This window comes from Megalops cyprinoides, chromosome 5, assembly GCF_013368585.1.
Source record: "Megalops cyprinoides isolate fMegCyp1 chromosome 5, fMegCyp1.pri, whole genome shotgun sequence".
In the NCBI taxonomy this organism is placed as follows: Eukaryota; Metazoa; Chordata; class Actinopteri; order Elopiformes; family Megalopidae; genus Megalops; species Megalops cyprinoides.
In genome coordinates this window covers 24,085,119-24,107,032 of record NC_050587.1, presented here as the reverse complement: position 1 = coordinate 24,107,032, position 21,914 = coordinate 24,085,119, and the positions used below count along the sequence as shown (strand labels likewise).

The 21,914-nt window shown below is 42.8% G+C and overlaps 1 protein-coding gene across 1 annotated transcript; it reads right to left on the bottom strand.

The window, feature by feature from the left end:
- Positions 1-3,766: 3,766 nt before the first annotated feature.
- Positions 3,767-7,735, bottom strand: ntmt1 (N-terminal Xaa-Pro-Lys N-methyltransferase 1). The gene is made up of 4 exons (XM_036529272.1): positions 7,624-7,735; positions 5,959-6,118; positions 5,271-5,523; positions 3,767-5,077 (listed from the first exon to the last, which is right to left on the bottom strand). Exons 2-4 carry the CDS (start codon positions 6,115-6,117, stop codon positions 4,821-4,823), a joined length of 669 nt encoding a protein of 222 aa, XP_036385165.1. The 5' UTR covers position 6,118; positions 7,624-7,735; the 3' UTR covers positions 3,767-4,820.
- Between the last annotated feature and the right edge of the window lie 14,179 nt (positions 7,736-21,914).

Below are 21,914 nucleotides of genomic sequence, written 5' to 3'. Positions count from 1 at the left end.
GGGTGTTGCACTTCTCAAAAGTAGATGCACTTTGGTGAAGATCAGTAATTATAAACCCGGTCTGTTGTTCAGAAGATTAAAATTTTTTGATTGCAGAAACTAACTGATCAAGAGACACAGTTATTGGTTCAGATCAGTGACCTGCTGAGTAAGCATTATAGCTCCACCCATTTTGGGGGTTCATGAAGCCTCACTCTTCTGTTGCTGTTATTTTGCACAGGCCTGAAATAGCTTTATGGCCATTTCAGATTGATCAAAGAAACCTATAAAAGTTAAAAGTTTATGTACTCAAAGAAGTCTTTTTAACAGCCTTCATTACTTGTAGTGTTTTCTCCCTTTTTTCAGTGTATTGGGTGCCTAATGCATAAAAGCACTGTAGTGTCTTACCTACTGAAATCTGTGCTGGACCTCTTTCTGTGTTGGCACACAAAATAGCTGTTGTGTGACACTGCCATATAGTAGCACCTTTCAAGGATACAGCATGCTGTACTGTCCTCTATTAAACGACAGAGAATTTCATTGTGGATCTTGCTATTTTTTTAATTGTGTCTGTCTGTATAGTCAGAACCCACCCATTTGAATTCAGCCCTTCAGGTGCTGCTCAGCCCTGCGTTTTGACTCTCTTTAACCGCAGTGCAGCCAGTGAAATAACTGCATGTGCTTCTTTTTCTAATGCCTCTCTCCCCATTTTGGAGCCCTCTTTGGAATGCCCGATAGGATACACTAGGCTCATTTCACCGCAGCAACCACTGTGCTTGTGCAGGGGCACTGGGGCACAGTGAATGCAATCCTCCTGTTGACTCACATGCTAGCTGCAACTGTTCTTCCCCCTGCAAGTCCCCCCAGCCCCCCCGAAGTGAACCAAGTGCCTGTTGGAGGATGGGCACAGCTTCACTGACATCATCAAACATCATTGCTTGAGCTCAAGGCAAGTGCCTTAACCACTGAGCTACACAAGAGCCCCTGCATATATTTCTAAAAATGAAAAACAGCATTTCAATATATCTATGGATCCAGAATGTCAGGAATATTTATTGTCATTTTTGTGATATGTATTACTAAATGCACCAGGATATATTGCCGCTTTTATTCATGGTTTTCTGAGTATGTTTTACCCTGTATGTCATTCTGCAATATAAGTCTCCAATATGTAGCTGTGTGACAATATGCATGTTAAAGTGGCAGTGATTTATACGTGTTGTAACGTGATAATATTTTAACATAGATGTATTCCTTAGCTTTCTGGACTTTTTGTTGCAGGAGCCAAACTCCATGTGAATTTACCACAGATACATGAACTTCAGCCATGCACTTCACTCACGCACCGTTTAAAATCCCTCCCTCTCCATTTTGTCTGACCCAGTTGTGAGTTTTTGTTCCTTTTCCCACTCGGAAATCGACTGTGTGACAACATCACTTGTTAATTTATACCTCATTGGGTATCTGTCATTACGTTACTATGACCGTAAGTCCATAGTAGTACTGCACGATTGGCTTCGATCTGCTGGGTCAGGGTGGACTTAAGTATGCCAGGATTCCTTTGTGATTAACCGCTTTACTGGCGCCTTCTAGTGGCTTGCCTACTGCCTGTGGGTTAGTGCTTCAGAATGGCCCACGCCTCACTGCAGTGCTTCCTTTGTGGGTGTGGGAGGCCCAGCAAGTCGAGTGCGCTGTGGTCAGTTGCCAATTTCAAAGTCGGTTTGAAAAATTAGAAAGGGGAGAAAAAGCCAAGAACACCTTGTGCTACTTTCCATCAAGACAACACGTTGTATTACTAACACCACTGTAGTGAGCTATAAATGAGCAAATCAGAGACTCGTTATGTAATAACCCTTCTGAACCTCTTTTTGATTGATTTGCACATTTAACATGGCAAATTTAATGAAGTGTCACACATTAGCAGTTGATTGCATTTTAACTCAACTGCATCTAATGTGACTGTGTCCCATGCACACCTCTACATGAACTCATTTCAATTATAAGTTGAACCAGTCTTCTTTTATTGGAGATGGGTAAAACCGATAACTGAAATTAGCTCATGTGGAGGTGTGTAGCTGATGCAGTTTTTAACAAAAAGTTATTTTTGATTACAAGTTAAACCAATCTCCTTTCCGTTTTAAGGTCATAATGATTTAACCCAGTTTCTTAAAATTAGAATAGTATGATGTGGAGCGCATGAAGACTCACAACATTAGGCAAAGTGGAAAACAAATCAGCCGCTGATGAGCAGTCATCACTTAAAATGGAAGGAACCACTAAAAACAATCTGAAACAAACAGTCACCAGTTTAAAGGACGATTCTCTGTCCCTGGGGCCATCGCTGCTGTCTAATGAATTGTGATTGTAATTTTTACACACTGCGCTTAATGAGTTTTTATCTTTCTGCCTCTGAAGTGCAAAGTATTGTGAATCATTTCTGACACACACAGTCTTTTATTTATGTATATGTTATGTGTGTACATGTTCCTTGGTGGAAACCTCACCCGAGTTGTTGCGTTGAAAGTAGATACCACCATTTTTGCTTTGCTTTCTTGCATTGTTAGTGTGACGTTGAACCTATGCAAATAAAAGGGCCTGATAGATTTATCCACTTCCAATGTTAAACCTGTGTAGATGTACATTGTGTCTCTCTCACCTGCACCGCATTCCACCCTCTGTAACCAAAATAGCAAATATATATAAGAATTCAATAAATAAACATGAATGCATACCTTCTTTTAGTCTTCTTTTTATGTAAATTGGGGGGTGTGGTGGGGTGGTAGGTGTAAAGTCTAGCCTTTCAAGCTCAGCATTTAAAGGTCAGTCAGAAATGATGTCTTAAAAGGAGAAAATGCAATTCCCAATTTAAATGCCAGAAAGGGTAGCTTTTGTAAAGACTGGCAAGACTAAGCCTTAGGGACCCTGTGCATGTGTAATTGTGTAGTAAGTGTGTAATACACCTTATTATACAGGATTTATTGTGTAGAGACCTTGGCACAATGTAGTTATATACAGGTACCTCTACACACATATAAAATAAACCTAGATCAGTGACTCAAGCTTTGATCCTGGAGTGGTGGTTTAACGCTTTCCTGGCCATACTTCCTGTTACTACCTGCCAGGGGACTCCCGGAACTGAGCAGGACCACCTGAAAGTTAGGCTCTATAAAGAATTTTCCCACGGAAGTGAAGAAAATAAATACAAACGCAAATAAAAATAAAAACTACACAAAAATACACATGTATTTACTACATAACTAAATGATGCAGTCCTAAGATAAAGGGGAACCACTTCAAGCCACACCATGCTCTGAGCACCAGCCTCAACAAGGGGGCGAGACCAAGCCATTGGTGAGGATCACCAACCAAGCACTAGCAGAAGCCCTGCAGAAATCCGTGTTACCTTTTCAGACTTACTGAATGGGGAAAAAAGTCTGGAGGAACATCTGCACATCGATGAAGCAATCCCCAGTGAGCTTTATTGTAAACAGGAAACAGCCTGGGTTCATCTGCTATTTTGCCATTATTTATTTGAAATATAACTCACTTGAGAGCACTTCAACTGTGTTGGCAGTTGTACTGTACACTTCCTCTCCTTTTCCTGGGTAGTCATTTTTTTGTTACCTAGCAACTGGAGATACTCATGGATATGCTTATGTTTTTCATCGTTGCTTGATAACCTGAAAGCGGAGGTGGGGTCAATTCTATTACAGTTCAGTCACTTAAGGGAATTAACTGAAATTCAACTGAAAATTCTGATAGAAAATGATAGATTGATGAATTGAAAATCGTCCTAATTACAATTAATTTCTTGCTTTAAGTGAATTGAAAGGGAACTGAATACAACTATGTCTGAAAGTTGTCTGACAGTCAATCAGTGGTGCTGAAAATCATCCATCTTGACAGCAACAAGGGACTCGAGCTGTTAAGCTGTAGATGAAGGGCAGGAGAATGCAGTGTGGGTAGTTCTCACAAAATAAGTCACAGAAATCAGAAGACAACATTGGTGTGTGTTTATGTTAAGATTAATTTTACATTCAGTAGCCAAACTGAAGAAAACCGGCTAGCAAACATGTCATCGTAAAAGTTTCTGTATCACAAACACAACCACCGATAAGTTATTTTAAAGCAACCCCCTGAAACCTATTCACGCCATACAAATGTAAGATAACTCTGTTTTCAGCATCTCTGTCAAGACCAAAGGGAAACCACATGCTGAGGTGGTACATTATTGACCAGCAGACAGGAGTTACAGAGATCATTTGGTATGTGGATTCTAGTGGCATGTACGATCCACAAATACAGTACACACTTTTAATCCCACTGGTTCCCCCATGTTCAGCAGGCACGAGGATTCCAGACAGCTGAGGGATTGTCATTCTTTCCCAAATGAACACCGTCAGCCAGCACTGATCTGTCATAATGACCCAGAAAGCAAGCTGTTTGTTGCTGTTATGAGGAAGAACGGTTGGACACGGTTCATGAAAAGTTTGGCATGAGAGGTCCCTGCTGCTGCAGCATATATGAACCTTGGGCCTCATCGCTCTCACACACACAGGGAAGTGCTCATGCACAGGCGCACTAACCTGAAGCACACAAACACACATGAACATACATACACAACAGACACACAGATACACGCACACACAGAGTTGGCTGGGCAGACACTCTCTGACAGTCAATGCTGTTAAACAGTCCCAGTGTCCTGCAACACCTCTTCCCACGTCCCTCCCTCTCTCATGCCATCCTATCTGAGAACCAAGGTTTGGACCTGGTAATGTCCTCACCACTCTGTCTTCTCTTTCTCCCTCCCTCTCTCTCCCTCCCTCCCTCAGTCTGTCCTATCTCAGCGCCAGGGTGTGGACCTGGTAGATCTCCTCGGGGAAGTTCTCCTGGCGCTCCTCACAGACGATCTGCAGCCCTGCCTGCTGCACCAGCTCCCGGACCAAAGGCAGGTCTCGGCACACACTGCTGTCCACCTCGTCCAGCACCACGCCCTCGTACGCCACATTGTCCTTCATCACGATGAGGCCGTCCGGGCGGAGTCCGCCGCGGCAGCGCCGCAGGAACTCCACCAGGTGATCATCCGTCAGGTGACCTGTAGGGAGTTAACATAATTCAATACAATGCAGTCCGGTCACACACAGACCAGCAGCTGCTCGTTCTGTGATTGACTGGATTCTTGGCCCTGACCACAGAGCAGGGAGTGCGATCTCCTGATTAGAAGTGCGGCGCTGCCTGAGAGAGCAGGTAGGTCGGCGTGGCCGACGGGACCGAGCTGTGTGACTCACCGATGACCCACTGGATCCAGATGATGTCGTAACGGCTGGGTTCCGGGTTGAAGTCCTGCAGGCCACAGCAGAAGTAGTTTTCCACCCTCTTGCCTTCCTCGCCCAGGTAGGACTTGGCCTTGTCCAGGAACTCCTTTGTTACGTCCACCATGTCCACCGTGCGGAAGAGTGGGAGGAGCAGGCGCTTGGTGATGCGACCGATGCCTGCCCCGCAGTCTAGCGCACACCCGGTACCTGTCTTCCCTTTGCCCTCCTTAGTGGGTGACAGGAGAGAGGGGTGGGGTCTTCCCATCATATATAATTTTTATGCACCAATCTCTGGTACTATTTCTCATAGTGGTAAGGCAGAAACACGAGTGCAGTGACTCAGAGAAAGACCACATCTTATTCAGTATGTGGAAAACAACAGCTAAAATATCATTTGAAAAGAAAAGGTTATTCTATAGGCGACTCATTTAAATACCCTTCATATTCATATCTACCCTTCATATTTACCATCAGTAAATAACCAGCTCTATAGGTGTTTGATAACCTGTGAGTTCTGTAAATAATGGATGAGCAAGTAACAATAACAACACTTTCACATCTGCCTGCGTTTCTCTGTCCCTGCTTGTCCCTGTCTGTGTGTGTGCGTGCATGTGCAATGTATAATTCTGTATTATTCTGTAAGTTGGTTTGTGTTGCTCACCCCCAGGAACTTCTGAAGGAACTTCTTGGAACCGTTAATGTCGATGCTGGAGATGCTGCCGTAACCTCCCAGCATTCCGTCCACCGTGGGGGGGATTTCCTGCCAGTACCTCTCAGCCTTAGAGTAGAAGGCCATCTCGTCCTCAATTGCATCCACCATCCTGTTTGGGGCATAGACCCCCCCACCCCTGGATCAATATCAGATTTATTGGACATAATGATTTGGGTTAGGTCTAGATTTGGGTAAGATGAACCTGGACTGGTTCTTAGTGATGGAGTGCTCCACCCACTCATATTCCCATACGCCTAAACACCCAAGGTGCTGTTTTTTGTCATCCCATTAACACATTCAATATGTGAAATTTTGAATTGCTGCCCTGAAATAATTAATGCTTCAGCTAGTTTTAATTCACCTGGAATAGTGCAGTAAAGTTTTTCTTCTCTCCGTTCAATAACAACAAACACTGTCTTAGGGTCAGTTTAATTTACTAATTTACACAATGATTGAGTCTTGGGTTTTAGGGTAGGTGAGGCTGACTGTGGAGCAGTTAGAGGGTGGGATCTGGTAAAAGGGAAGTCCTTGAGAACGTCCTGTAACCTTATCCCGCTCTCCAGGAATGAGGTTGGAGGCTGTGACATATTCATTATCACCTGCTGTCACACCCCCCGTCTCGTTTTCAGCTGCCAAATCTGGTATCCATTGGCCCGCTCCCAGTTGTCAACGCTCATCTTGTGACCCAGGTCAAAAAGGGACATCTTGCTGCGGGATTACTAACTAGCTGCCCACTCTCCATTAATTTTGTTGCAAGAGACTCGCTAGTAGCTAGTGAAAAAACTGACTACAGGTTTTGGTGTTAGGGTGAAAACTAAGCAGGGAAGTCATAGTGACAAACCACCACAGTGAGTAGGTAAAATACACCACTGATAGTTTAGTTCGCGCGATAGTATTTGAATCTTTTAACAGTAACCTGAGGTAGAACCGTGTGTACAGTTCGGAGTATGTACATGGCTAGCAAGCAATATTATAAGAATGATGTTTAAGTGATTTTTTTTTTTTTTTTTTGCTCAATTTAAGATGAACAATATTTTTCAACTGTTGTTAGCAACCCTAAATATATCCTAATGGATGACTGACTAACTTAGCCAGCCTATATTTCTTATTCATAAATTTAGCAATTCTGTATCTTGCTGGCAACTGCATACTCAGAACATAACTTGTAGCTAGCTTGCTAACAACTGGTTAATAGCCTAGTCGGTCCATTAGGCACCATTAGATACCAAAATTTAAGATGAACAGTCGTCAATGCTACAGACACTACTGTCAGCCATATAGGTCCACTGGAAAAGGACGAACTATATAAGGAATTTACTCTGACGGATACCGTTAGTTGGAAAGCCGTATTTATAGCTGACTTGACAGTTGCCGAACACACTAGGAAACTAAACTTATTACCCTGTCCAAGCAAGAGGACAGCACGTGTTGATAGCTAAAAATGACCCCCCACGTAGCGCCCCGTTGTGTTAGGGATTTGAGTACTGTTTCCTGGTTATAACGTTAACGTTACATTGCTAGCCTTAGCTATCTAGTGCTTCTTACATCGCAGACCTCTGTTTCGATCTATAAATGACACATTGATCTTCGTAAACGGAAGGGAACACGACTCACCTCACGGCGTTAGCTAGCGTCCCCCGTAAATCCTACAGCCTTTCGATCATGACACCGATCAGCAGTCACTGCTCCAGCCTTGGGTCCTGCGATTCAAGTGCATTCAGTGCCAGGAGAGCAGAGCCGAATGCTTCTCCGCCGACGTCATTTCCTTATTAAGACTGCGCATGTGCTGTATTTGGTGGCCGTGGCTTGTCATGTCGAATGCCGCCACCGCGTGGCAGCACTTGAGCTAATTTGGTTTGAATAGAAAAAGTGTAATTCCCGTAGAGACGGCGGAATTAAACTCAAAATTAACCAAATATCTTGAAGATTTTTTTTTAAAGATGGTTAATGATTTTACATTAACAGATAATGCTTATGTCTTCTTATAACACTGCTCTATCTTTATTATATGTTTTCCTAATCATGGAAAAAACACAACACATAATAATCGTAATCACGACAATTAGAAAATATCGCATCAATCACAATAGACATTATACTGGAATTTGGTGCATTGAATTTATTAAATTATTGTAGAAATAATTAAACAAACCACTTACCACCCACACATACAACTTTCAAGCTGTTAAACCAGGTAGTAACAGCCCATTGTGTGAATGTGAACAATTCTATAACACAATATACAGAACCAGTCTACACTTTGGACACACCTGATTAAGATAATGGGAAACATGCATTCAAATACATTTTGATTTAAAGACTTATGCTTAAATGCTTGAAATTTGTTTCTTAGACAAATATACAAGACAAGTTGATGCCTATGTATGACTTTCTTTAAAAAAAAAAAATAAATAAAATAATAATTTAAAAATTATTTTAAAAAAAATTGGCTACTTTGAAGAATCTAAAATATAGGATAGTTTTGATTTGTTTGTTGAACATTTTTGGTCACTACATAATTCCATTTGACTTATTTCATAGTTTTGATGTCTTATAACTATTATTCTAAATTGTGGGAAACAGTAAAAACACAGAAATACCCTTCTATGAGTAGGTGTGTCCAAACTTTTGACTGGTTCTGTGAGTCCTGTGTTCCAAATGCCAAAAGACAATTAACAAGAATCTAACCAGATAAAGCACAAAAACAGGAAACTAACAAAAGAGAGCATATAATTAACTTTAAAGCTATATCTGTTGACAACATACTACGGAAGACATGAAGAAATATCTGGCTGAAATGTATGAAATGAAACATGTCACACAGAGATTGTATCATTTATTACCACTTACTGTCATTGATTTATATGTTAATTCTATGCAAATTCTAAAATAAATATGAAAACAAACAATGTTTTTACATATATGGAATGACTTTAATTTAATGTAGATGTGGTATGGTACATTGTAACAAATAATGAAACTTCCCACCCCATGTCTCCCTCTCTCCTCTTTCTCCCTCTTTGTCCTTCCTTCTCTCTCTCTCTCTCTCTCTCTCTCCCTTCCTCCTGCTGTCCTCCTCTCCCTCCCTCTCTCTCTCCCCTTCTCTGTTCCCTTCACAACTGCTGGCAGGGCTTAGCAATGACTCAGTGCAATGCTTGTCTGTGTCAGACGCCCTGAAGTCAGTCGATATCTAATCTGATCTGCACTCTCCCTCTCTCCTACTAGACACTCTCGCCCTCATTAGAATTACAAAACAGCCCGAGAAATGGAGTGGAAATCAACACTTTTCAAATAACCCTTACTCAGCACCGCTGACAATACGCTCATCCCCCTGCCACACACACACACACGCACACGCACACCCTCCACCTCTTGCCTCCTCTCACTATTTCACTGTAGTCGTCCTTCTGAATTGTGACTAGCTCTTTACCTTATATCTCTCTGCGTACCCCAAAATCTATTCCTTCTCCTGGCTCGCAGCTCTCCTGAGTGAGCCGCTTCAGTGGTTGCTGTGGTTGCTGTGTCAATGGGGTGACTGATGTTCCATAAATATATTTAAACGTGTGAAAGGGGTGCACTAATAAAATTTGGGTGGAGTCTAGTCCTAAGCAGAAAGCGAACACAGCATGTTTCCAAACTGATTAACATCTCATCTGCATCCTTTGGCCACAGTTATCTCATCAGATTTTGGAAGAGAGACCTCGATTTAGTGCTAGGAGACTGCAGGCTTATGTCATGAAGTAAAGCCATGATGTCGATACACATATTATTATTTTTACATTACATTACAACACATTATTGTCATCTCGCAGATGCTCTTATACAGAGCGACTTACATAGGTTACAATTTTCACATGTTATCCATTTATACAGCTGGGTATTTTACTGAGGCAATTGTGGAGAAAATGTCTTGAAAATTGAACCAGCAACCATTAGGAATGTGCTTTGATGTGCATCTGTCAGTCTTACGTCTTACCGCATGCAGACTGTTGGCTTTGCATGTAACACAAACAAGTGGCACGGATGTGCTGCATGCGAAAAATTTCCACCTTTATCCGTTCGCTTTTTATTCATTCATAATGACCTTGAAGAGCACTTGATTTGTCATTTCATGTTTTGGAAAGAAAAAGTGCTAAAGGGGTCCAAAAACTCACTGAATATCGTGGTCAAAATGTTTGAAGTGGGGACAGGCACTGGAGACCCTCCCAGCAGTCACCATTTTCTTGTCACTGAACCCAATGGCAGGAGAGTGAAGCTAAATGAAAGTGGTGGAAATATCAAGATCATCAGTAATTCACTGATGAGAATAAATTTGAGTGCTTTGCTGTTGAGAGAAAACTGTTTTGACTCATTTATATGATATGAGCTAGTGATTGACAGTACACTGTAGCTCCACCCATGATGCTTTGCTCTATCGTCCCTAAATGTACCCCACGTTGTTGCCTTTATGTGGGAGCTGCTGGCAGAGATATACAAATTGCTGTTTCGACCAAGTCCAGTAGAGGGTGATACTAGGGAGACAGACTGATCCCACATCCTGTTCTCATATCGTTTTCCACTCACTTTGATCCTAATTTGATTTCACAAGCACACAGAGCGAAGGTTGAGGAACAAAGTGGTTGCTATGAAAAACATAGTCAAGAAGTACAGATAAAATGTTTTTAATCTTAATCTTTTAGTGATGATGAGAAAATCATTCACATAAAGTTTCATTTCTGGCCCAATCTGGAAGCTGGAAACCCCCTGGAACCAGAGCCCATGATTCAACTGTCAAGAATTATACAGAAGCAGAGCGAAACACAACAAACCTGCCTCTTTAGTAGATCTTCCCTGTAAACAATGTGCATTGGGGTTTTAACCTTAAAATGACCAGTATTCATTGTTGTTATTTCCATTATCTCCATCGCTCAGAATTCATCAGAACAGAAGTGAGCATCTCAGTACATGTTAGGATGCTTAGCAATTGAGGGGGTGTACCCCCAGTGTACCCCCATCATTTGCTTTCTCTAGCTCTGCTCCCACCACCACTACCCCCTTCCCCCACTGGCCAAGACTCCCAATATTCAGGTGACCTTCCAGAATGTCCTGTGCATCCTGAGTACCACCCCCCCCCCCCAACACACACACACACACACACACACACACACACACACACACAGTCTTCCTGGCAGACACTGGGAGTAACAGAGCATCAGTGCAGCCTGTCTGCCGGCTGGGTGCTGGGGGCTGGGGGCCAGGGGCCGGGGGTGGGAGGTGGGCGGCAGGGGCAGGGTGGGGGGAGATCAGCCTGGCGACAGTCTTCATCCTAATCGCATCAAGACCTTCATCTCCGTGACACCAGCTCAAGGTCACGCTCTACCATGACCATCCATCTGCATACTGCATGCGTCCACTGGACAGGATGACTGTACACACCACCATGACTGCAAACAATTGCATTGCAAGGCCTTTCCCTGCCTGTATTAAAAGTGATATTATTGAAAAGTGAAAATTATTATCAATGTAAAATTCAAAAAAATTTTAAGGGATACTTTCTTTTCATCCATGTGAAAAAAGAACTCAAATCACATATTAGATCTGTGCAAGTTATTACTCTTTTCATATTATAATGATTGACACTATTTTACATGTTATGATAAATTACCAGTATATTAAAGTAGTCATAACTGATACATCGGTAATAAATGACACATTCTACCGCAGTCTGAAAAGTTAAATACCAGCCTGGTAGTTTACATGGCTATTATTGTGCAGTAAAATACATGTCAAGTGCTATCACTTTATCAACGGAAGTGACAGTAATTCATTTTTCTTCCATATAAAAATCTTATTACGCTGTCGCTTGACAGATCTACGATTCTGTCCTTCAGCGCTAGAGACTGTTCAATCAGAGTGAAGGAAGTATCTAACCAATGAAATCAGTCCATTATGGTGCGAGTTTGCCTTCATACAAGAACAGGCTAATACAACAAAAGTGCAGAGCAGTGTTTTTCCACGTTATGTTTCCAACCCAGACATGAGATGCCAATTATGGATTATGGCACATTGACCTTGCAAACCATAGGAAGTGTGGTACAAAATTCCTTGTAGTTAAAATGTTCATAGAATATTGACAGTTAACATTGCCTATTCAGTGTGTCTCATGAATCACCTCTCCAAACATACCCAGATAGGATACTGGCCATTCCAGCAAGTAACAGGCCTCCTTAAATTTCTGCAATATTCGACCTGCAAGTTCATTGTGTGTGAAGGGGAAGAAAAAAACCATTAAAAACCCAATAAAAATTGAGAAATTCTAGAGCAACCAATTTTTTGATGATACATGACCTATCCTTTTTATTTGCAAGGTGCCTTCATGCTTTAGTGGACAATGATATGCTCTCCACTTTCTTCAGGGCAAACTATGTAATTACACAACAGGGTGGCAGGTTATGAGGTAAAGCAACCATAATCCCCATGCTAAAGGGACTAAAAAATGGGCTTCCCATCAACTGTTTTCTATTGCCTTACTGACTGAATGGAGTCCAGCCAAATATCAGATTATGTGCTGTTTTGCATATATTGTTAATATGAGGATCTTTAACTCTTCACATAAAATAAGCTTGTAACAGAGGTTAATAACTGTGAAAAGTGAATTCCAGAAGGAGCTCCAGTGACCAGACTACTTATAGCGCCTCTGTCAGATCAGACAATATCCTGTTTTGAGTATTGTCTAATGATAACGGTGAGTGAAAGTTTATATACCTGTGCACCTGTTCTGCAGGGTGTTACTGCAGTGCACAGAAGGACACATCTCTGGCCACACTTCCAAGGCAAATAATGAACTTCCAAGTGAGGAGCGCTCCGATTGGTCGAGGGATTAAGCGATGGCCCACCAATCAAAGACAGCGCAATGTAAACTTATTCGGAACCTGACTTCTGATCTGCTTATAACATATTACCCTTTAACTCATCATAAATTGCAATTATCTGTTGCTCTCGTTTGATGAAAAGCATTCAGACATTTGCTGTTCAGTCGTTTGCAAATTGGGATTTTCCAGCTGCGCGAGCTTCTTTGCCAAAGTGTCACGCAATCGGCACAAGTGAGGGTTCGCAAAATTGTGTCCTCCAAGAGCAAATGTCTCTGCAACAAATCATCAAGTACTGAGTGAGCGAAACTCTGGGCATACGTGCTGTCGTTAGCATGCTGCTCTCATTAGGGCTGTATGTACTGTAATGTATGGTTGAGATGACTATGCAGTGATGGAGTAGCATTGATTGTCATTGATGAAATACATTTGAAAAGGAGCAGACTGGGGAAATGTGATTTTGTGCATCTCGTATCTGGAATTAGCACTCTTCTTCCCATGTCCCCTGTTTGACATGTCTGTTGTTTCATTTCATTGGAAGAAGACAAAGACGCGACAATGATTCAACATTTCCTACAGGCTATAGTGTTTGAAACGTTTCAGTCTCGTTACAATAACTTCAGTTTGGAGGTTTACTACAGTTCATACTTCCCCATGTACAGGATCGAAAGTATTACGTCCTCTGAAAGGGGATTGTTGCCTCTGTCATTTTAAACATGTTTCTTATTAATTATTGCCGGGTTAAAATAGTCAAGTCTAAAATGAGGTAAGGGGCTAATTCTGATTTCTCGTGGGAGTGATGAATGAGACTCGTTGCGATACGTCGCTATACTTTAAGCTTTTGGTGCTTTTTTAGTCTGAGATTACTTAGATGAGGACAAAAAGCGGCAAACCACAATCAAATCAGGCAGTCCATACATTAATGATTAAATAATGCGCAATCGATGCGTCACAGCAACCGCAGGGTGGCAATGTTGTGCTTTTAAAACTCTCAACAGCAACTGAACAAAGGCGACTGTGAATGTAAGGACGTTAATATAGGTATAAACTTTAGTGCGTGCTTGAATGTTTATGGGACGATCGTTTAGGTCCACACAATGCCTAAATGAGAAAAGGTCATAAAATAAAGATAAATCCTGGTGTCTTTGTATTTCAAATCCAGCCCGAATCGAAATTGCTAACAACTTACTGTCGCTTGTTGGAGTTTGTATATGTGTATTGCGCTTGTGTATACGCTTTCTGTTTTGTTATTTATTTTAAAACTCAAATGAGTCTTGATAATTCTCTTCGATATCCGATTCCTACTGTCAGGGCTTTGATTCAGTCGTGGCTATGCACCCATGTCTAATTCAGCGCGTGTTCCATCCTGCAGGGAAACTTAAGGTAAGTGCAATCAAGACTCATTAAAACGCACAAAGTACATAAAATATTTTTTTAAAGCCCGCTGTGTGTGAACTTTAGATTATTAGCATTGCACTTCGACAACAAAACCAGACGAGGGCAGCGTAGTACCTAGCGCAAGGAGCGCACGCCACACTGGAAGCTTCATACAGGTGTTTTTTTGGGGGGATTTTGTGGCCTGTGGCCCAGGCGTAAATTTGGCATGTTCAAGTTTCACGCTAAGCGATTTGACGTATTCAAAAAAAAAATGTGTCTCCATTGTTTCAGTAGTGTTGTTGAAGGTTCAAGCTGCAGTAGGGCTAAACAGGCTTCATGTTTGTTTATTTATTAGTTTGTTATTTACCACTTTTGGCCCGAGAGAAATTAAATTGTAAAATGGAAATTTTGCCTCTGTCAGGCCTGGATTATCCATCTGTTCTCCACTTTCCAATCACTGCGGAAACAATAAACTGGGCTAACCTGCATCACAGGAATAATTGGCAACGAATAGTATGTAGGCTACCGCAACGCAACGTAAGCCTAATCTTAGAACATCCTTGGAATGTCAAAAACGCGAATGATTTGGATTCTAGAACAGGCTCAAACTACAAATAAATCACATAAATCACATCTCAGTATGTATGCTGGGTACCATGGGATTGCCAAACGTAGATCGAGACTAGACTAAAGGCATACTAAAACATATCAAAGCTACAGTTAATCGTTCTGGAAAATTCATTCCCCATTCATACATGTTTACTTTTACTTGAAGGCTGGAGGGGCAGAATGCGGACAATACGCACCTGCTTTGTATGTATACTATAGGCTTACACTGCATGGAATTGCATAGAATTGCACAGTGATTGCATTGGCATAGAAGACTGTATTGAACCTGTAATTTTAGGACAGTTAAAAAATACCTCACGTTATCTTTAAACTGACAGGTATGTTTAGATGAGATTCTCATGACAGCTGCCTGTGGAAGTTTGGACTTAAAAAGAAGCACCCAACTTGAGTTGCTTATAATTTATTTTCATTTCTCATGTAATTTTGTGGGACTTCACAAGCCCAATGATGGGCGGAGCTGCTCTGCACTGTCAATCATTGACTTTCTTCCAGATAATCAAAAGCCTGTTGTTCAGATCAGGGAGTCACTGATGGCATCTGATGGCTTCCACCATTCTGGGGTTTGTGAATTTTCATGCTCTCCCATTGCTGTGACTTTGTACTCATTGACTTGCTCTGGATGAGTGCCTGTGTTGTTTCTAATTGTATGGGGAACATTTTCCAGCATTGAGCTCTTGGTCAAGCAGCTCTGAGCCCCCCAGTATGGTACTGAAAATGTAGGGCTTCTGGGAGAAATATTCAAAGATGTTTCTATCACAGCTAAAGAGACAATATGTGTTTCAGCCATAACTGGCAGATGGCCTTGATGGGTTTGGTCAGAACTTTCTAGACGGTCCCAGAATAGTATAAAAAATTAGCCAAATGGATTGGCTGATGGCCTGTTGGTCCCTACAGTGATTTTGCACTGCAAACTCTTGCTGATGCCTGGTGGGTCACGAGGCCTAGGGGCTGGGCTTCTGTAACATCTAAAACCTCTGCTCAAAATCTAAAAGGTCACCCTCATTGAGTGTTGACACACAGGAGTTTGAAGGTGATAAAAATATGAAGCAGGTGTCTGTTCTTATGGGAATGTTGTGTAGTTCAAATCTACAGGTGCATGGTGTAATGAATGATATGTGTTATGATTATGACTTGAGGTGCATGTTATCAGTAAATAAAGTTCAGCACTGGTTGAAACACTGGTGTGAATAATAGCTCACATGTAGGTATAAAGCACACAGCTCAAAATGAACTCTTCTGAAATAATGAAATATGTCCTTCCGTATCTGTGCATCTGTCACTCATATGTAATGGCAGGAATGGTGGTCTAAAAGAAAGGTTTGACAGGAGTCTGGTGTTCTCTGTGTTTCCTCCCCATACAAAGCTTGGCATCTGGCAATAAAGGCTGAAATAGTCATTTTAAATTAGTGGCTGTTATATGGGGACTTATTGGTTACTGAAGTAAAGCAGATATGACTGAGTAGTAACATGTGACATGTGAAGGTGGTGTGAATCTTCCCAATGAGGTAACTGATCTTGCAACCATGATGCCGTTCTGGTGATTAATAGGTCACTTTCTGACTTCTCATCTCAGTCCTTTGTTCATGTGAATCCCTAAGTGACGGTAAGATAGATGTACAAAGATGAGTCATTATCCTGCGCGATACTCCTAGCAACAGGAGGAGCAGGTCTCTCACACTGCAGCACAGCTAAACGGGTAGGATAAATGTCCCAATAGCCACTGTGCTTGTGTTAAAAAAGAACGGTATGCCTGAAAACAAATGTCGATCTGAACATCTGCAGCAGTGTGTCTCAGGCTACCAGAGATCTGAATGCAGCAGTAACTTTTCCAGTCCACCGGTAGTCTGCAGTGGAATAACATGCGAGCGTGTGAAATTCTGTCAAACCGTCTCCCACCTCCTGCCTGCCACAAACAGCAGGGGGAATGTGACGTGAGTAAGTCATTGCATGTCGCCTGTTGGAGTGAGCGGGGCTGAATCCCACAGAAAACATGTGTTCTTCATGAAGCATCATATCCAATAACATGCACTGTCTGCTGCACTAGGGAGAGAATTGGTAAGTCTGTTCAGCGTGGGGATAGTGTTATTGTTTTTTTTTTTCATGACTTCATCTCTGCAAGAAGGAGGTAGTGTGTGTGATCATGCCTTGGCAAAGACCGCTCTGCAGATAGAGGGGAGATAGAGGGATAGAGAGGGGGAAAGAGGGAGACAGAGAAGGAGAGAGTAAGCGGCAGACCACCATTCTTGTTATAGGATCATATATTTTCCATTTGCAGCCCTGCTTTGGCAGCACTGTACATTGTAAAGTCATACCAATAAAGCACAGTTTGAATCTTCAATCCTTGGCAGGGAGATGGGGAGAGAATGAGAGAGAGACTAAGAGGAAAGGAGGGAGGGAAAAATTTCTTTTCAGGTCTTCTTTTGTGCTATAACCAGCTCACATTGTAAACGTGATTCTTAGTGCACGCACACACATACACATGTACACACAAATTGAACATACAGGGACAAAGCAAAGTCAGACACACAACTTTAGTAATTGAGTAATTGAGTAAATGAGTAATTACATGTGCAGAATCCCACAAATAGATAGGTACAGTACTGAATAGCAGCATCAATCACATGTAAGCATGAATCACCCTCCCCCTTAATAAATAAATCAGATGAATCATTGCTTTCATCCTACATGTATGAGCAAATACAACACATGCACTCTCACAGACACATGTTCCATAAGCAAGCACAGATACAGTATGCTAAGAGCTTTACACACTTCTCTCCTTTACACTGACTCAAGCCTCTGTGATTCTCTAAGCCTTCCCACACCCTAGAGCAGACAAATCTACAGACATGTGAAGGTATGATTATCAGTCACTTGCTTGGTAGACATCCCTCGTTCATGGTAACATGTTTTAAGCTTACATTTTATCATGAACCAGCTCTACAGTTGTATTTACAAATTCAGGGTAAGCTCAGAAAGGCAATAGCAGCACCTAGCCTGGGGTTCAAACTGACCACCTTCTGGTTACAGCCCTGGTTCTCGACACACTGTGCCACTCAGCTATTCCTTTGATGCTATTTTCTCCAATTATGCAACCCAGTTTAGGAATTTCCATTAGACTCGTATCACTATGATAACCTCTGCACTTGTGCATGAGTGCTGAGGTGAGGTTAATACAGTCTTCCAATGCAGTTATACGGAGTCAATGGCTTTTTTTCACTCTGGTGAAAAAAGTCACACAGTGCACCACAGTGGGTGTGCACTCATTGGAAGATGGTCTTCTGATGTCATCTACACATCCAGAGGTTAATTGACAAAACTGGCCAGCCTACCCACCACAATCCCTGGTTGAACAAAGCTGACTTGTACTGCAGCTGTACAGCTCATTTTTTTTGGCAAATGACATGGTCAGTTTCAGACCCAGTATGTGAGGATAAACTTGCACTCAAAGTAAATGCCTTGCCAGTGAGCTATTCTTAAGCTAGCAACACTCATTCACTGTCCGCCCTCATCCCAGTACACACCTTCCGTGGAGGCATCACCTGAGAGAGGGACCTCATTTGAAGAGGCACCCCCAAATACATGGATCGGGGTCAGGGGATGACAGGTGCTAAAAGGGGTGGGCAAAAGAGGTGGTTTTTAACAGACCTAACCATCATGCTTAGATGGCAGATGAATTGGAAACTGAACGGCCAGGAGCACTTGACTTCGATGGTTTCATGTGTTCATTAGTGAGGAGGAAAGAACTGAACTTTGTTCTACACCACATGCATTAATTGCTGCTGTTAATAATAGTAATAATCAAAGCTATTAAAACTGCTTCGTCATCTCCCATTTATATTTCTTTTATGATCAAAAGGAATGTGTAGGTAAAGAGAAGTTTGAAATGTAAAATGATGGAGATTTAGGCACTATTTTGAACATAGGATAAATGCATGTTTTTACCTCCACATTACGGTAGCAGGCTAGACTCCTTGTTTGGTTGCTGTGAGTGACAGCTTGCTTTATGAAGAAGATGAGCTGTGAAGAGCAGTCTGGTTTGTGGCAGGACGGCATTACAGTTAAGGCATTACAAAGAACTGGCCCTGCAACCCAAAGGGTGCCAGCTTGATTCCCGTGTAGGGCGCAACCATTGCGCCCTTGAGTAAAGCGATTATTCAAAATGGCTTTTGAAATTGATAACGTGAGTAGTGTTGCCTGTGTATAGCCAATGTATTTAAGGAGGTAAGGACCTATTGCAGTGTGTCTCTCTTGTTTGGGGGGATTTATCTCCCAACTGGCATGCAGAATGAACTTGGTCTCCACACAGTGATCCCTACCATTGCTTGAGAGGAATGCAGCGCTTTGCTTTATTCAGTCATGTCAATAAAGCATCTTAAAACTACAATGCATTACGTGAATAAAATAGTTCAGTTCAATTTGCTTTGAAACCAAACCGGTCTTTTCTGGTATGACAGAAAAAAACAATACACAAAACTGTATTGCCAAATAATTTCAAGACAGGACAAAACAAAAGACCCAGAGTGGAAATAAAGGAGGTAGAGAGACTGTGATGCAGAGCGATATAGTGTTGCAGTGGTTGGGTTTCTGTCGTGACTATAGAGAGAAATGTGGCGTGTAGGGGCATATATGTATACAGTATATATATATGTGTGTGTGTGTGTGTGTGTGTGTATGTTTACAGAATTAAATAGGACAGAGAATTACATAATTCCCCCACCCCTACAGTGCTCTACCACAGTACGCCTGCGTAAATCATTTATCCCCTTCCCTCCTGCCTGTCTCTCTCTCTCTCTCTCTCTCTCTCTCTGTCCCTGTCTCTCTCATCCTATCATGGTATTTTGCTGTCTGTTGCTCCTTCTTTCCCTCTCCCCTTCCCTCTCTCTTTCTCTTCTTTTCCTTTGCTGGCTGTCCTTCTCGGTCTTCATCTCTGTTGCTTTCTTAAGGATTGAGAGGATTTCTCTCTCTCCCCATCCCTCCTTGTCCCTTCATTTCTCTGTTTCACTCACCCTTTGACACGTTCTAGCAATTCCCCTCTCTAACTCCTTCCATTTCTTTTCCACCCCCTTCTCTTGTCTTTCTCTTGCTCCTCCTCTCTGTCTCACTTCTTTCTCATTTTCCTTTTTGTTCTCATTCTCTCTTATCCTCTTCCCTCTTCTTCTTCTCTCTTTTTCTCTTGCTGCCTCTGTCTCCCTCCTTCTCTTCCTCTCCTTTTCTCCCTTCCCCTCTCTTTCTCTCTCGCCTCTCTCCCTCCGTCTCTCCGTCTCTCCCTCTCTCCATCCCTCCTCTCTGATGCTGTTGGATCAGGCCCAAGTCTCTCCCAGCTTGCAGGCTCAGGGCTCCACTTTTCTAGGTCACAGGCTCAGTCGCGGAGGCAGCACTGAGTGCGCTCCACTCTCCTGTCTGCTCTAATCTGCCCAGCGCTCTCTGATTAAATCCCAAACAATGAGAGCGAGAGGGAGGGAGACGGAGGGAGAGAGAATCAGGAACCGAGGGAGACAGGGAGGGAGAGAAATAGGCAGAGAGAGAGAGAGAGAGAGAAACAGGGGCAGAGGGAAGGAGAGTCACAGAGGAAGGTGGAGAGACAAACTGGAATACAGGGAGAGGGGAATAGAAATGCATGTGAATAAGGAGAACAATCCACAGAGATATGGAGTGAGTAGAGGAAACAGGAAGAGGATGGAGGTTTCTGAGTGTCCTACTCCTGTACCCCTGTGCACAAGCCCTCGCCCCCTTGGCCCCAGCCTCTGCCACCCAGTGCTAATTCACAGCGGCTGCCACAGGGGGCTGCTTCCTCTTGTTCTCTCCTTCTCCATAGCGGGGCACCCCAGAAAGCCCCTTTGGATGTCAGACATAGCTGTTGACCCTCATTCTGTGATTTTGTTACCCTACAGTCACGTATTGTTGCCCAAATAAACCCCGTAGAATTCTCAAACCAGCATATGGCCCTGCTGAAAGCACAGTGCCCAGCATCTCCTCATCATTACGCTGGTGAGCCACTAGGGGGCACTGTGGTATCTGGACCAAATAAATACAAAGTGCAGTTGTTGGGACACCGTACTGTAGGAGGTGCCGTTTCCAGATGAAATGTTGATGTTAAGGTTCTCATTCACAATCCATTAAAGGTCCCTGGTATTCATGGTGTCCTAATCTCCAACTCGTTCTCCATATCTGACCACTTGATCATCCTCCCTGCAGCTGATCTCTTACGTTATCTACCTGCCCTTTTTCCTTAGGTCAAATCTGTTAAAGAGAATCAGTTCTCAATAGACCTTCCTGGTTAAATAAAAGTCAAATGAAAAAAATATTAATCATGATTTTTTTTTCTGTGGTGCTGGTGGCTGCCTCACTAAGGAACTGGCACTGTGAGATTTTCTCCTCAATGTCAAGTCTGGTGTTACAAGGCGCTGCTGTGATAACCAATCCCTTGTCATATCAACCATTTTCCAGTAGGTGGCGCTGCTTTGGCAGCGCTGTTTATTTTTGGGTCGGGACAGCGAGGGATGGTTTAAATTTAGAATCTGAATTTAAGCAAGAGGGAGGGTTAAAAAGCGAGAGGCAGAACAGAATGAGGAAGCGAGAGTTGGTGAAAATTAGAGATAGAGAGGGAGTGATAGAATGTGACAGAGTGAAGGACAGAGTGCTAGAGAGAGAGAGAGAGAAAGAGAGGGAGAGAGGGAGAGGGGGGGAGTGCTGTGGCTTGGTGCAGCTCTCTCGCTGTGATCTGGTGGTGTTAATGATCTGTCTGTAACGCCTGCTCTCTGTGCTCCAATAAACACCCTTTTCACCAGGGGATGCAGCCGGGCCCCTTAAAAGCCCGACCGCCGCATTCAGCGAGCCTTTGTGCAGCAGAGGGTGCTGGGATGTTGTGACTGGCGCTGGGTTTAAAAATGCATGGCCCATTTTCCTCATTAATATTTTAGAGAGGCAAACTCCCGCACCAGAGTTGGAGCAGGCAGGAGCTCGCGGGGGGGGCTTAACTGGGAGCTGGCATCCAGACCCACAGAATGACCTAGCTGTTCTCGCCAGCAGTGCATTTCCTTTATTGTC